The sequence below is a fragment of the Tachypleus tridentatus genome, chromosome 11, assembly GCF_004210375.1.
Source record: "Tachypleus tridentatus isolate NWPU-2018 chromosome 11, ASM421037v1, whole genome shotgun sequence".
In the NCBI taxonomy this organism is placed as follows: Eukaryota; Metazoa; Arthropoda; class Merostomata; order Xiphosura; family Limulidae; genus Tachypleus; species Tachypleus tridentatus.
This window is the reverse complement of record NC_134835.1, coordinates 6,224,592-6,242,610: the sequence shown is the minus strand read 5'-3', so window position 1 is coordinate 6,242,610 and position 18,019 is coordinate 6,224,592. Positions and strand designations below refer to the sequence as shown.

Here is an 18,019-nt window from a genome sequence, read left to right as displayed (position 1 = left end):
ACAGAAACTCCTAGGGTGAAGAAACCAGCAAAAATCTCCAACTCTGGGATGTTCTTCAAATCCCTTTCAACAATAACTCCTCGTGATGAATTCAAAATAGCATGAGATGTAACGTCAATAGGTATATCCCCAATTGCCTTTGAATGCAAGAGGGGTTGACTGTGTTAAGATGTGGAAGTTTTCGGCAAAACGTTACTAGATCGAAGCTTTTTTACTGACTTTGGAGAGCCAGCAAGTCCCTCTAGTTCCTTCTGAATGAAAAAGGGAGACATTTGCCTTTAAGGTTTAAAAGTGAATGCAATAAAAGAAAATGAGGTACAACAGGTGGTACAGATGGTGATGATTGCTGCTCAGAATCTTCAAGATGTGGTCGTTTACCTATAGACTGTGTTTTCACTATTTTATTAAGATTTTTAATTGGAGTATCCATGATAAAGAAAGGGGAATTTCGATGTCCACTAACCCCACCCACCATGGAGCCCTACAAGGGGATGCACTATGATGTCAAGCAAGGACACTGCAGCAATGCCAGGGTTTTGTAAGCTCTATACCCAAACACCAACATCAGATACAACACCTGTTGAGAACATCCAACACAGTTACTTGGTTGATCCTAGCCCAAGTGGACCAGCCGATTGATCCAAGAGGGCCACCCCAAGGATGCCCGTCTACAGGATTTCAAGGCCAAAGTGGTGTGTTAGTGTTGGACCCCTCAACCACCAGGATCCTCTCCTCCCTTTCACGGGTTGCCACGCACGACAAACACGTTGGTGGATGTTTAGATCCCAGAGGAGGTAAACTGAAAGAACAGAACCTTCCCTGGAAGGTCCCCTCATCACGTACAGGAATTTACACCAAGGGGAGATTTTAAAGTCAAGAGGTGGTAGGAAAATTGTGCCTGTGAAAAGTGCACAGAGGTATCATGGCTCAAACCTTGAAAGGGCAGAGTAAATTTAACTATTGTGTATCAAGAAAAGGATTCAGCCACTGATGGTACAGTAATGCAAGAGTCTCAGCTGCATGTTGGAGATGTGGGATGCTGACCCCTGAATACAATTACTGGTCAAAATGCTCAGCATGAATCCAAATGTCAGGCAAAGGAGGAAGGACAAAATATTCAGTGTTAAATGCATCAATCAATAGGGAAGGGTAGGTATAGAACATAGGACAAGGAAGACACAACATACCTGTGGTATTAACTCCAGAAATGGAGAAAGCAGCCATGGCATGTCCATGGTCTTGAGGAGGAGACTGCATAGCAAAGGAGGTAGGAAGAAAAAAGGTGATTAAATGTTCATCTCGAGAAGTAGATGATGTTTGGGAGGCTCCCTAGTTCACATGAGAAATCCATCTCTTGATGAACAAAGGCTGAAACGTCTTTGGCCAGTAATGTTGAACCTGAAGCCATCATGATAAAGTACTGTTCATTGGTAGCATCTGAAGCAGTAGTGGTTGTGATTTGAAACTGTGAATTCACATTAACTGACCTGAGTATAACAGCACAACAGAGAAAGTTAAATCAACAAGAAGCAGTTAAGAAAAAGACAACCCTTAAGGCTAATGCTTCTATTAGCAAGCACAAAGTACACTAAATTTAATTTCGATTTCTTTACTTGGTTTTATTTATTCCTATGAATAATGTTTCAAAATGTCTTTTACTCATGCAGTAATTGTATATTTATACATAAATTTCAAAAATATGCAGCATATATGTTACTAATTTGTTGAAAATTATTCATCCAGGCAAGCTGTTTAAAACAGTAAAGAACTAGAAACCCAATCTAAGGTTACTGGTGAGAAGTGAAAGATCCAACACTGGTTTTACTCAATGACAAGTGGTAAATCAAAGGATAGGTTGGACTTCACATTTATTATTTAATTTTATAACCCCAACATAATATTTCCATTAGCAAGTACAAAGTAGTTTCAACTTCAATGCAAGAGTCTGTGATATATCTGTTTGTTTACTGGTAGTTACGCACAAAGTTACACAGTGAGCTATCAGTGCTTTTCCAACCCCAGCGATCAAAACTCAGTTTCCAGCACTGTAAGTTTTTAGGCAAACCACTGTGTTACTATGGGCATATTATCAGAACACTAGATGTAATAATTATAAGCTTTGGAAGCACAGACTTAGACTTGTGTAAAGTTAATTTTTCATTGAAATGGTGTTCATCATAAAACACTGTACAATGTCAGTTTAAACCTAAACTTATATAATGTAATTATATGCCTATGAATGGTTATGAATACAACTGTTTATTTTTGGTAAATGGAAGTGTAAACTTGAATGGCTAAAAAGTCTTCTGTCACTTTGTTCTTCTTAGAAGTATGTTATTCATTGTTTAGCTATATATATAAAAAAACAACTTCACATAATATATAAGGCTTTACACGTCTAACACAATGTTTATTATCATACATTATGGATTAACATGTATCTACCACCTTTAAATCGAAAATCATTTGAAGTTGTATATTTCTTTTTCTTCAAGAAAAACATTACATGTATAATGAATTATTGCAGCTTAGAAGTTTCCAAACAAGAAGCTATTACTTAGATAGCAGAGCTAATGTTAATCTAAGCATCAGTTGTCTTAGTACTGCATACACTATACTTCTAAAACATAACATGAAAAATTACAAAAATTTAAAACAAGTAAAAGAAACTTAAAAGCCACACAAGTAAGTGTATTTTAAACTGATTTTCTTGGAGTACCAAATCACAAAAAATAAATAGTTGGCACAAGAAATATCTTTATTAGAATTTATACCCAAGTTATTAATTCACTTTAGTTTGTACAAACCTTCATCTTTCAAACTAACTAGTTTCCACATAATTCCGTTTTCTTCGTGTACACTCCAACAAACTTTAGTTTGTTTAAAAAATCCTAAAGTTCCTTCAATGCTGTCTTATACTCGTAACTTCCTGCATAAGAAAACATAAACATATACTCTTAATGCTTTCTAAAACTATAGGTCATAACCAACTTTAGCTATATATACAGCACCTTATAAAAACTAGATTTTGTTAAGTAAATTGCTAGCCTACATTCAAATCAATACATCTTAAAAAATGTCAAAACAATTATGCCAAATAGATATTGTTTCACTACAATTACATGAGAAAATATACAAAAACAGACTGTTTAAAAATATTTTTACTGGGCAGACAGTAGCATTGCCATTGTAGGGATGGTTCAGATTGCTCATCCAAATGTTATTTCAAATATTTCCTCAAATCTTATGATACTAAACCGCGTTTCCTTTTTTAACAATGTCTATATAATGACTGAGTCACAAATTCTGGGTGTCTTTAAATATCATACCAAAAAGTTTGAATTTCTGCTGTTTCTTTCTTCTGCTCATTTGTTAATACATGATAATACACAAACCAGAACATTGGTGTCAACCAGTTTCATTAAGATGACAGTTTTAAATGCAGTATCCACTTTTAGAATTATCATTAATAATTAGTAGCAATCTTAAAAAATCATGATTCTAGTGTAACCTAACAACTAGAAGGAATGTAACTGGCTGGAAACATTTACCACAATATTTTTTCTTTTTTTCTCTTTTTATCTGTTAAGTAGAACTAGAGGGTAGGCACTGGAGGGCAGCATCAACTACCAACTTTTTTTATGGAATGCTGACCAGAAGAAAGGCATTTGGTTTGCAGTACCTGCCATCAACATTTGTGTGCATGTGCTAATGTGTCATGGTTTGAGGAACACTATAGTAATCGATTGATCAGATATAATCAATTAATGGTACTGTTGATTAGCAAATACCACTAATTTTTCAGATCTACTTTTAATACAACATAAAGAAAAATTAAAAACAAAGAACCATTTGCCACACCCACCAGTGGGAAAGGTAAATATTTAAACCCTCCCTTTACTTTCCAGGAAATTACCAAGTCCTCTCTGAACTTCTTGTAAAGTGCTGGCTTCCACTACTTCTCTTTCCATAAGCCAATTCCATGACTGAAGAGTAGCACTTTACACATGGAATATCACACATGTCTTGTGGGGTGATGTGGTATTACTGGGACCCAATTTGAAAGTTACAGAATCTTGCATGTTGAGCCGTTGGAATTATAGAAAGAAACTAAGCAACACAAAAGTACACAAATTCTTGCCTCAACATAAAGATGTGTAAAATGCAGCAAATTGAGCTCTAAATTATGAAACCTGTCATGCCTCACTAAACCTGAAGAAACAGAGGTTATCCAGCTTGGAATTACAAATTAAAAGCCTAACTATTCAATGTGAGAAGCAAAGCAAATTTGCCAGGCCATGGAGAATAGCCACAGGGGGTAGCTGAAAGACTTCCAAATAGGCAATGGCCAAATCATATAAATAATGATAGATAAATATATTAGGTTTGGTCTGAATACCAGCCTGTACAATCTTTTCCAGCAAGCTTTGGCAAACTTTATGAGAATACCCAAAGAAATCAATGTACATCCAATGAAAATCCAGAGAAAGTAATATGAACCAAAATAATATTATCAACTTGTCAAAGTGACAGGAGATAAGTCACAGGATACTTGAGTAAAGAAATCAATCCTGATGTAAGCCTCAAAACCTATTAGTGCATGCAACAAAACGGTTGATTTGGTGTTTCATGGCACAAAGCAGCTAGGTTATCTGTGCCAAACATCTGGTAAAAAGTTAAAATTAAATTAGTAAAATTTATAAAAGGAAATTAAGGTAAAACAAAACAAAGTTTAAAAAAACAACATAAATCCAATGTTTACATCTAGTCTACAACATTAAGAAAAAAATAAAGTAATACAAGATGTAATGGACTTCCTGTAGCAGAGTTGTAATAATCATAACTCGCCAGGAAGACTAACAGGTAAGTACAAAAACCACCATCAGACACCTAAAGTCGGCCTCTCCAGTCCTGGTTCCAAGTTATTTGATGTTAAGGCTATCTTCAAAAAGTAAAGTAATAAAAGTTTTAAAAGACTTGTAATAATTACTCACCAGGATGACTAACAGGTAGTTCAAACAGCAGCATTAGTCACTTGAAGTTGGCCCTTCCAGTCCTGGTTTTGGGTTGACATTACAAACTTTTTATAATTTCAAATCTACCAAGATAGACTGTGATTCTTAAAAGAGAATCACATTAAAAAAGTCTAATGTATAAATTAAAAAAACTTAAATGGCATTAAAAAGATTAATGGCCATTAAAAAACTAAAAACATTTCCAAGATGGACAGTGTCATCATCACCAATTACACTCTCTAACGTAATGGACAAACCTTGGGACAGAACATGTTTAAAATGGTGCTGTCATTGAGAGTCATAAGACAGCAAGAAAGTAAAATGTGGCTTATTGTGACTTGCGTGTTAAACATATTATACATTGGTGCATCAGTTCCAGATAAAAGAAAACTAGGAGTTAAAACACTGTGACCAATGCATAGTCTAGTTAGAACAACTTCTTCTTTCCGATCCTTATGGAAGCAACACAGCCAAAATCCAATATAGGGTTTTATTTGGTAAAGTTTGTTTTCACTTTGCTCACTCCAATTCGACTGTTAGCTGGCATGGAGCCGAGCCATGAACACAGAACAGATTTAGCTGCGATACCAACAATCTTGTTCCCGTGAATACCAACGTGGCCCTGTATCCAGAAAAACTAGATAGAAGTAGATGCTAAAGAAAAATGGGCCAGTCAGTTTTGAATATCAGCGAGAACAGGGTGTGAACTAACATGAAGTGATTGCAGGGCCAGTAGAGAATTAAGCGAGTCAGGATAAATAGTGCTGTTTGTGTACTACTTAGCTTCTATGTGATCCAGGGCAAGAGAAATGGTGTACAGTTCAGCAGTGAACACAGAAGCTGTAGAGGGGATTGTGCGCGTAACCACCGAACAACAACAAACCAAGGCAGAGCTCACACAGTCACCTGATTTTGAACCATCTGTATATATAGGAATGGAAGAATGGTTTGAAAGATGTTCAGCAAATAACAGACAGTATTTCAAATCGGGAGTGTGTGCTTTTCTCAGATGACTTAAAGATCGGTCACATTTGGGGACTGTAATTTGCCATGGTGGGATGGGCTGACCAGTGGATACAGCAATGTTATCCAAGGACAGACCCAACTTATCCAACTGCACCTGGATATGAAGGCCAAAAGGACCAATGGCAGATTCTCTGTTCCGAAAAAGTATGGCCCACTGAGGAAGGTAACCACAACCCCAAGTGGAATGCTTTGGTACGAAATGAAGTTTCAAACATATAGTAAACATACTTGCAAATGGCAGATGTGCAAAGAAGGTTCATTAGACTCTATGTGTAAGCTCTGAACTGGGGAAGTGCAGAAAGCCCTGGTGCAGAGCTGACGTCTTTGGTGATGAATGGGGTCCAGCATCTTTAAGGCCGAGGTTCTGGCAGAGCCATAGAACAGTGGACCATAGTTGAGTTTTGATCAAGTAAGAGCATGATATATCTTTAGCAAACAACCCCAAGTGGAATGCTTTGGTAAGAAATGAAGTTTCAAGTATATAGTAAAAACATTTGCAAATGGCAGATGTGCAAAGAAGGTTCATTAGACTCTATGTGTAAGCTCTGAACTGGGGAAGTGCAGAAAGCCCTGGTGCAGAGCTGACGTCTTTGGTGATGAATGGGGTCCAGCATCTTTAAGGCCGAGGTTCTGGCAGAGCCATAGAACAGTGGACCATAGTTGGGTTTTGATCAAATAAGAGCACAATATATCTTTAGCATACAACATCGATCTGCTCCCCAAGTTGTGGAAGAGGATGGATGTACAATGTTCTTGAACATTTGACCCATAGTTGCTTGATGTGTGGTGTAAAGGTCAGCTTTCGGTGAAAGGTAAGCCTCAAGAACTTTGTCTCAGGGACCACAGGAGCACAACTTCAAGGATATGGAGTTCAGGATCAGGGAGAATACCCTGTTGGCAGCAAAAATGCATGCCAACAGTTTTAGAGACAGAATTATATTGCCCTCTGACCTTTCAAATCTTGTCCCATATGCACGGGCCCACTGGAAAGTGTGGGATATCTATGGAAAGTATCCCAGGCCCATTTTTGGTCCTTCCGTGCCATGTGGCAGGAAGGATTCCACCATGGACAAGGATGTGGTGGGATGGGCTGACCAGTGGATACAGCAATGTTATCCAAGGACAGACCCAATTTATCCTGCTGCACCTGGATACAAAGGCCAAAAGGAGCAATGGCAAATTGTCTGTTCTGAAAAAGTACAGCCCACCAAGGAAGGTAAACACAAGTCCAAATGGAATATTCTGGTAAGGAATAAAGTTTTAAAGCATTTAGTAAAGATACTTGCAAACGACAGTTGTGCAAAGACAGTTCATGAGACTCTATGTGTAAGCTCTGAACTGGTCAAACTGATGAAGGGCCAGTTTAGGTTCCACCAGTGTAATGGGAAGATTATAGTCGTAGAGACAACCAGCTTGAAAGGAAAGAGATGATCACTCTATCCAAATCATGATGGCTAAGAAAATGGAGGAAGAAGCAGAAGTGCTAGATACCTGGCAAAAGCTTTCACCTTGAGTGTCAACAATGCTCCAGATATCAGCTCCTTTCTGGCCATCAGAAAGCAAGATCGAGAGGGCGACAGAAGTATATTGGTTACTGACTTTTCGAATCTTGTCCCATATGACTTTGGTACTAGTGGTAGAAGATATGCTGGTTGTGAACTTAATCTAAGATTCCTTCTGGCTTAGACGTCTTACCAACGAGATGTGCGAGGGCCTGCTGAAAAGTGATGTTGTTTAAGAGTGTGGGATATCTATGGAAAGTATCCCAGGCCTGTTTTTGAGCCCTCCATGCCATATGTCAGGCAGAATTACACCATGGACGAGGATATAGTGAAAAACATGTCAAGATTTTAGGAATACATCGAGGGGATGCACTACAGATAGCACCCTCCTCTCAATGCTTGGGTAATTCAAGGCACCAAAGGTGTCCGAGTCGGAGCACAAAAAAAGTGAATGTTTGAATTCATATCCGAAATGTAACACAGATTTTTTTTTACATCTACTTTTAGTTGCAGAATATTTATAATGCCAATATTAATGAAATTATTCTGTTAACTATTACTTCTAAGTTTCATTTTCTCTATTTTATGAAATAAAGATAACAGACATGAAACTATTCCCCCCCCCAAATAAAACAGGTCTTAAAAAAAAAAAAGAGTCATCTTAAGTGTAGGTACAACTGTACATGTTCAACACTGAAGAGGAACCTGCTGCAATCACATAAAAACATCATCATAACATTCTGCATTTACAGAATGAATAAGAATTAATAGTGGGGATCTTATAAATGGATCTGAGATGGGGGCACATTGATATAGGTGGAGAGAATCACAAGATTTAACTGGCTTTCAGCAATACAGCAGGGTATAAAGGTTGAAGCATGCAAGGTAATATTTATACCAATGCTCAGATGAATAGAAAAGAAAAACTTCTGTTAAAAAAAGCTGTGTATAGTCTTAGAGAAGGTGTGTTTTGGAATACACAATTACTGAACTATAATTTCCAGAGTTTGTAAGTGTTGTATTATCAAACATATTTTTGTGAACAACTTAAAAAGATAGGTTTTTGTATTAAGCTTTTTCCCTATCTTTTTTGGTCAAAGTTATCTGTTGAAGTTCTAAACTTGTTATGTTGTCGAGTTCAAAGTTCCAAGTTTATAGCTATAAATTATTTTATTTGTAAAAGTTGAAATAAACAAGCACTTTGTAAGAATCCCAGTATCAATTATTGTTAGTGGAGAATAAATGGTTTGTTACACTCTCCGTTCAAAAATGTAAATTTATTACCCATAAAAATTTAAGTTTATATTTTCAATCTTTTCCCTCCTAAACCCAATCACACCAGTAGATTATCTGTAGTTCTATTATTAATTATTTTATGCATAGCTTCCCAACACCATGTAAGTATATGCTATGCATAGCATGAGAGATGCAAAAAGGGGTCCCATGTAACTGTCCCATTCATTTCACCAAACACCCTTCTGCTTATGTACAATAGTCATTCTCTAAGTACTTGTCAAATCCTCTCTCTGGAACTCTCTTAATCCTGATGTAACTAACACATTGGAAGAGTAATTTATTTCAAAGGTTGATAACCATATACAGTCTTGCACGGTCAAGGAATATGACAAGCAATAAATTTCAAAAACCTATTAGACAATCAGTAACAGGTATATACCCATTTTGTCTTTCACAGCTATCTCTACACACTTATGCTAGGAGAAAAGTATGTGAACCCAACCTTTATTTTTAAGGAAATTAATAATTCATGCTTAATGCTAAGAGCTTAATTCTCTCTTAATGCTAAAACCAACACATTCTAAGCTAATTACACTGTTAGAAAAATTGAAATGTCTTAAGTGGGACACAGCATGTCTTTTCTAAATCTTTAACTTTTGTCCTCTAGCCTCGTCATCTGAGGTCTTTATCCAATTAATCTCACTAATAAATAAGGAAACTTCCATAGGATCACTTCTTATCTTTCTATTCTCAAGAGAAAATAAGGTAGTTTGATCTTAAAATAACTCCATAGGATAATCCTTTTATATACATAATCATCATTGTAGCCCTCCACTGCATCCTTTCCAATAAATAAGTAAATATTCTTTTTTAGATAAGGAAACCAAAACTGTACAAAGTATTTCAAATGAGGCCTAACTGGTGAACTGAATATAAAAGTATAAACTTCTTTGAATTAGTAATCAATATCTCAAAGTAAAACTAGGTGATTTAACTGATTAATAAATATAATTGATTAGATATGTGCTGTGATCAAAATCTATTTGTGTCATATAAACAATTAAGTTAAATAATCATAAATTATATGGACTATTACAAAATGAATTAACTAATTAAAAGTTAACATTTTCTTAAATCAAAATGTATTTCCTATAATACTTATCTCGACTCATACAATAGCTATTATTCAACAGCTACAGTTTCTTCCTTTTCTCACCTAAGCATTGGTCTGAATTTTTCTCATTTGTTTCAGCCTTTTATTATCCACTTAACTGCCCTTGAAGATGTGTCTTCAATCTTGTGACGCTCTCCACCTAGATCAATGAACTCTCTATTCTGATACTATACATAAGTAACTATTTCAGATAATGTTATCACTTTTCAAGACTGATGCAATCTGCAGTATCTAAAACCAGCTCTCAGTGGAGAAGATGGATGAGAGAGTGTGAATGTATTAATGGAAGTATGTGTTACTAAGAAAATGCTAACTTTTCAATCATCCCAATTCTCATACTACAATTAAATCTCACATTGATGAGGTGGAAGGGTTGGTGAGGGGCATTAGCTATACAGAATGCATTTGTACAGATTGTGAATGTGCTAATAGAAGAGCAGTATCCTAGTGGATGAGCTGCACCACATCCAGAACAAATATGCTCTTCACCTGGAACCTAATTCATATACCGTGGATGGAATATTACATGCTCCAAAAGCACTATTATCCAGGTTCTATATATATGTAAAAATGGCTCGTTTGGGTTGAAAAAATATTTTACCTCTACATGAGATATTTTCTCAACCCAAACGAGCTGTTTTTACACATATATTTTTCTCTACAAGTGGGTTTTCTCGACATCACTGATTATCCAGGTCCTAATTGGATAGCCAAGGTTCCACTGCCAGGGGTTGGAATTACAGAACCATGGTACCTAGCTGTCATGTTGATGGCTAGAGAACTTGGACCACAATATATATACTTATGAGTGGATCCCAAGCAGTAGCTATACAGTGATGAATTCCCAGCCACCAGGATCATGATGAAAATATAAGTAACATCAAAGTGGACAAACCATTTCCTCAACCTGAAGAAGTTTGAAAGGTAATGCTCAAACCCTGGAATAACAGGATCTTCTGTGCCATACTCAATCTGAAGAAAGAACTTATCTGATCTGTAATTATGAATACTCATCTTCACTCAACAAGTATGTGGACAAGGTAAATTCCACTTGTCCCTCAAATTATGAGAAGGATGTGGAACAAACTGTGCTCAATCTGATTAACATGTGTAAGATTAAAGGAACTGACAACATGAATGCATTACATCTTTTCACAATTAATATTGAAAATGATAAAATTAAAAGTTACTGATACAAACTGTAGTAGGGTAAGTACAACCTACAACAAAGACAACTTTATTTTTCTAAACAGGGAAACAGACCTTTGGAATGGTTTGAATTCAGATGTAATGTAAGCAATAAATTTAAAGGAGCTTAACAGAAGATTTCATATATATTTGTGTGATAAGTGCTGGATTTGAATTTCTTTTGCTCTCAGGTTGTCTTAGAAGGACCAACAGTCACTTTTCCTTAAATTGTATTAATGAAAACTGGACAATCAAACTGAATCCTCCTTACTAGTGGAAAATTCCATGATTGGGACTTGACTCTTTCTCATTTACAATACCGGTAGAAATATCTACCATCTGAACAGACATAACTGCTACTTTCTGCAGAAGGTTTTCAGGCCTGGGGTCTTTTCTGGAATTGTCTGACAGTTCTACAACAATGTACTCATACTTGATATTCCACAATATTCACTATCCACAAGGTTATATTGAAATTTTAGTTTAAAAATGAGCCATTATCACAGCATTACATCACAGAACAGATTTCATTCAAGTACTTCTTCATAGACACAGGCATCAATGAAAGTGTCTTCCTTTTATGTTGCAACACTTATAAGATTTTCACTACAGGAAAACAAACTTTTTAAAGTTTTTTTTGTTTTATAGTTAAAACCTACTCCTTTTTTGAGAGTATGAAACACTTAAATTTTGTGAAAATTTGAATTGTTTTATTTGTATGTCAGCTATAAAAATACTGCCTAGATATAAAAATATTTACTCAGTTGTGTTTGGTGATGATTAGTGCAGTAACTTCTAAGACCCAAAGTTTGTATGTATAAATTGCAAGCTCTATTATAATAATACTGAAAAAGTATCATTACAAAATTAATGTTTGTCAATAGATAAGCTCTTTGGTATTTCTGGCTGTAGTTTGTTAAAGTATTACAGAATGACTTGAATCAACTGCTACTATTAAACAAATATTTGGTAAAAATGTTTAATTATAAGTGTGAGGCAATGTAAATGGATTATCATATTTTAGATCAACAACTAATATAAATAAGAAGCTACTAAACAGTGTAATAAAAAGAAGTATGTACAGTGTTGGTCTCCTTTAAAAAAGGATACTAACTTACAGAAAGGGTTCAGGGAAGAGCAACCAGTACAAGGTCAAGTCCAGGATGGCAGAGTTATCTTACAGGGAATGGGTTAGTATCTCTGTCTCTTTAAAGAAGAAAGTTAAGAGCTGATCTTACTGAAGCTTTGAAGATTATCCTGGAAATTAATATGAAAAAAAAAAAAAAAGTTGGAAAATGGCTAGGTTCTAGTTAAGACAGTTTTATTATTCTAAAAGGGTTATTGACTTTACTGAGTTCCCATTGGATGTAGTGGAGGCCAGTAATTTAAGAATTTAAGAGAGAATCAATGATTCCTTGAAGAGAAAAGAGTAGGTTTGAATTGTATTTTATTTTTCCATGAATTATAATGTAAGGGCAGTCTTGAAAGACCAGACTGTTCTTTGTTTTCTATATCACATGTAAATTTTATAATTTACTACATATGCCCCATTCAATATAAATAAATAAAAAAAGAAAGGCCCAAGCATTGATTCTTCAGGCTCACCACTAGTAACAAATTTACTTTATCTCACCTAATCTTTCTACAGTACAATTTACTACTCCTTTTCCCTACTCTCAATGATGTGACTTTCTTGGCTAATAATTTTTTTGGTACTTCATCAAAAGTTTTTCAAGATGGAGAAAGTCCACACCATTCAAATAACATGCAATATTCTAAAATAAAATAGTATTATTTATTGAATCCATACTTAATTTCTTTTTACGAAATCATATTTCACTATATAATTTTTCAAAGCTTTCATTATGTTCTTAATTTTTTCCATTACACACATCACATATGTTTAAAAGAAAGCCATTGTTTTCTGTTAAGATTTCAACTAGATGGACTTTTTCAAACCATCAAACAGAATGTCTCAATAATTCACATCTTAATTACTATTCAATAATTAGTACCAAGTAGTAAATGAACCAACATTATCTTGGTGAAATTTCCTACTCTTAAAATTAGACACTTGATTTACTCTTATTCATTTTCTTCAGTCATCACAGCCTGAATTTCAACTACCAAGTCACCTGCGAAAAATCCGAATTTACTACTTTGAAATTTTACTTTTTAGAACTTAACAATAACATTAAAGGAAAACAGGTTCAGTCTGTTTAGTATTTATTCTCAGTTTGCCTTACATCATTCGTCTATATTGACACTTAACATAAAATATGGAACATAAAAAACAATAAAATTACGTAATTTATATTTTTATAAATAGAACTGTGGAAGAGAAAAAAATCATCACTTCTATCTCTTCCCAACGTAAGTGTAACATAAAACAGTTGTAACATGAAACATTTTTAACTGTTTCCTTATGAAGCCAGTCTATACTTTATTTACAAAGATTTCTTCTAAATAAATTTTAAGACAAGCAAATGATATTCACTAAATATTGTTCAAAACCGTGACGTTAATTCATTTTGTCTTTAAAATGCTTTTTCTGAGTTGAAAGAAAATATCGTAATAAACCAACTAAGTAAATACTTATTCCTGAAAGTGAAATATTTAATTAAAGATGGTTGAAGTAAGCTTTGTTTTAATATTACACTTGGAAAAACTCCTCAGAAAAACAAATGTAGCACATTCATTTATATAATTTATCAAGGTTTCTTGTTTTGGCCTCCAAATGTTCAAGCTCACCATGCATTTCTACCTTTGGCGCACATGAAATAAAGACTGACGTCAGTTAACTATCTAAAATTAAAACTTTTAAAGGTTAAATCTACCAACTCAAGTTAAATGTTTCATCTCTCTCAAACAATTATCAATAAATAATTTCTAAAGTTCGAAACATAAATAACAAAACTTACCACCATACCTTACCGCTTACATTATGTTTATATACTATACAACATGGTCTCCCTCTAAGTTTCTTATCTCCCGCCGACTCGAAAATGGATTAGTTAAAGAGTTAAATATACCTCTGTAATTTTCCAATAACTTACTAAACATTCTAACAAAATAATTTTAAATAAAGAAATAGAGGAAAACAAGTTTAAATAGAATATATTACTGTGAAACTTAAATTCGTAATTAATTTACTTACAATTTTGTAATCTGTGACATCAGGTTTTGCAAAACAAGTATGATTTGTTACAAAGCATAAATAATTGTTTTAATAAGAAAAAATTATTAAAAAAATTAAATTACTCTCTAATATTTAAAATTCAGGTCAGTACGCCCAGTACAGATTTGAATAATCTAAGCTGAGCGAGTATCACTAAAGATATGATCATAAGACAAATGAGCGAGAAAACAAAGTCAATTTAAAATGATTACCGCTATTCTGTTTGCTACCCAGCAATATTTTGCAGAAAATTAGGTGTTTGTGTCACAAACATTTAATGTTAGAGTAAATCATACCCTGTATCGGCAGAATTTTTTTCATACTAATTATTAAATTATATTGATTTCATTCCTATTATACTCAAAGCCTCGACGTAATTTCTTTTATATACTGTATTTTCGATTGGTTCAATAATTTTCAGAAAATGTTCCAGCATCAACGAGTATCATGTTATGATCTATAATCTATATCTTTTTGTTGGAATTTAGTCGTTAACTATGATGTTAAGATCAAATATATTTTGGAGAGTTGTAGAATATGTTGAATTGACGTCAAGAAAGCCTAGAGATATTGCAAAATATATAGATCAAGAGCTAAACATAAATACTGGTGAGCCAGTCAATAAGTTAAATAAAGTTGTAGAGTGAAATAAGAAATAAAGATAATTCACGATGACGATATACCCATTTGTAGAGAACTATATATTTACAAACGGCTGGTATGGGTAGAGAAAGCAATAGTAAAAAATTACAAAACCATATACAGCTGCATACCATATATTCCTGACATACGCAGAAAAATAACCAACATTTGGCAAAAACTAGCAACAAAATATGACATTCCAGTTAATACATTTTTTTTTTTTCAAAACCAGGCACAAAACTAAGGTCTATACTATGTAACAACTACACTGACAAATACAAGATTAACATTATTTATAAAACACAATGTGATAACTGCCATGACTTCTATATTGGAGAAACAAGTAGAAAAATGAAAACCAGATTCAAAGAACACAAAAAGTCACCTTCACACGTTTTCGAACACTGCAAATCAAATAAATACAACATAATCATTGAAAACACTTAAATACTAAATAAAGAAACAAACATAAACAATTGCAAAATCAAAGAAACCTTACTTATACAACAACTAAAGCCCAAAATAAATCAATGCAAACAAACACCTTTATATTAATAAATATAATTAAACATCTAAGCACGCTCTCTACATTCCTACACTCAATTACACAACCGCCTTCAAACATATGGTCAGCTACTGGTCAGTTACCTCTTTCTTTCTTTGTAAACTTGACGATGATCGAAGAAGGTTGAAATATTGTTCGCTCCTCTACTAGTGCTTTCTCTATTTATACCAGCCGTTTGTAAATATATAAGAAACAAAGATAGAACTCAATTTATAGTTAGAAAGATAGAGAGTGAAAAACACGAGGGGGGGGGGAGATAAACTAATTCGTTATTATTACGTAGACAGGACTTTCAATTATTTTTCCAGATGATAAACCATTAACAATAACAACATTAAAACAGTCCTTTCAGCGTAAAGTTAGACACAAGATCCAAACCAGGTTTGATTGAGATTATATAATTCTAGTTTTAAAATAAAATCACTCAGCACCTATTGCATTAATAAATAGAATTCTATAGATACCAATTTGTATTTTATAATATTTCATACGTTAGTTAGTTAGTTGTAACTTTTATCATATTTTTGATACTTTAAGATAACTGATATATAAAATCTCATTTAACCTGCAACTCCACTTAGCAAACAATCTCTGACTCCTAAAAATTAAACTACTTTTTCTAAAAAAGGGTAACTCGTGCAGACACACCTAGAATAATTTTTGCAGACTTAAAAATAATTCATCTAATTCCTAGAATGCACCCAAAAAATGCAAACTGTAAAAATCTAAGAATACTTTTTACTTCAGCTTCACTCTTCAACCTTTCACAAACATCTTTGAGATTTTTGATATTGTCTTTAAATTCTTATCAAACAAATTAAATCGTCCTTAAAGAAAAAACTCTGATACAATTACTTTCATCAAGTTCTATCTCCCATTATAGAAAATCTAGTTCGCGCAAAGCTATACGAGGGCTATCTGCGCTAGCCATCCCTAATTTAGGAGTGTAAGGCTAGAGGGAAGGCAGCTAGTCATCACCACCCACCGCCAACTCTTGAGCTATTCTTTTACCAACGAATAATTGGATTGGTCGTCACATTATAACGCCCCCATGGCTGAAAGGGCGAGTATGTTTGGTGCGACGGGGATTCAAACCCGCGACCCTCAGATTACGAGCAGAAGCGCGTTAATCACCTGGCCATGCCGGGCCTCAAGGGATATAAATTAATCATAACATTTTAAGGTGTTCAAGGAGTCACTTATTATATACTTGAAAATGTATTTGTTTTTATAACTTTGTTGATTTTTTTGGGCATAATCAATCATTCTTGTAAAGTTGTGTGCTCTTATTTTATTTTTAAGCTACTGTTGTAAACTTAAAATAATCTTAGGGTAGTTATTTGATGAAAAAATTCTTATGGTATTCATGTACACAAATATACGCTAAAAATATCAAGTGTTAAAAATTTCAATTTTCAGGTAAGTCAGGTAGCAAATAATTTATAATATGGAAAGCAAAATGATTAAAAGTAATGCAGGTGTACAAATGACAATTTTGTTTTACTTATTCTATAAATTGCGAATGTTTCCACGTGATTGACAGACTTTCAACTTTTCTATAAAGATTAAATGGCTGCTGTGGTATAGCAAAAACTTTTGTTCTTTTACGTGAGATGAAAAACAGAATTGGGTAACTAGGAGTGTAAGAGAAAGAGAGAATCACATAGATATCCATTTTTCTGTGCACTATCTCACAATCTTTATATCACTTGTCCCAATAATCATTCCAATTAGATGCATTCAAAAAACACAATCTCTAACTTATACTAACTTGTGCAAGTCACTGATCACCTCTTGAGATAGATATGATATCCGTTGATTAGGACATGACGTAGAAACGGAACCAACTAAGGAAAAGTATAACTATCGTGGTACTTAAGGTTTGCTTGAGAAAGAAGAATTAGTGCAGGTTTGTTATCTGCCTACGACCAATTTATGAAGATGCCACTAATTACCCTATAACACTATGTAACAAAATTTTTACTTTTTCTTGTTCCTGGGCAGAAAGTGTTATTTCCCAATTTCTTATGCCTAAACTAAATGGAAAAGGCCTATTTTTCTTTTCAAACTTTGCTTTTGTGACTTGGGTAAGGAAATTTTCAAATCTACCCATTTTTCAGAATATTCCAGGTAGATTCAGTGCTGAGTAGCTGATAGAGAATATTCTCAAAGTTAAAAGTATTTTCAAGAATTTTTTAGAATGTTGTAGAATTTACAAATTTTCTACAGTGTTGTAGAACTTACGAAAAATTTCAAGAACTTTTTAAAATTTTCTAGAACTTTCCATAGTAATATATATACATAGGCTCACCACTCACTACTTCATTTCAGTTCTACTTGCCTAAGTGAACACATAGACCTATCTGATTTTGTCAGAGATGGCATCAAGAAGCTGCAAGCATTCTCCAGACGCATTCTGCTATGCATGTGGCAAATGTATAAAGACAAGAGCAAAAAAGTACTTTGTGACAGCATCTGCTAAAATGTGTGAAG

At 34.1% G+C, this 18,019-nt stretch overlaps 1 protein-coding gene across 6 annotated transcripts in view; it reads right to left on the bottom strand.

The window, feature by feature from the left end:
* Positions 1 to 14,184, bottom strand: part of nbs (nibrin) — a 76,976-nt gene extending 62,792 nt beyond the window's left edge. For 2 of the 6 annotated variants that reach the window (XM_076466178.1, XM_076466184.1), the window contains exons 1-2: positions 14,063 to 14,184; positions 2,808 to 2,929 (exon numbers count right to left, since the gene is read on the bottom strand). In XM_076466178.1, the coding sequence (XP_076322293.1) occupies positions 2,808 to 2,838 (31 nt within the window). In that variant the 5' untranslated portion in view covers positions 2,839 to 2,929; positions 14,063 to 14,184. Of the gene's footprint in view, positions 1 to 2,807; positions 2,930 to 3,865; positions 4,005 to 9,995; positions 10,019 to 12,259; positions 12,399 to 13,892; positions 14,009 to 14,062 lie in introns of those variants that run through there. The other 4 variants (XM_076466180.1, XM_076466182.1, XM_076466183.1 and 1 more) reach the window with 4 other exon arrangements.
* Positions 14,185 to 18,019: the final 3,835 nt, after the last annotated feature.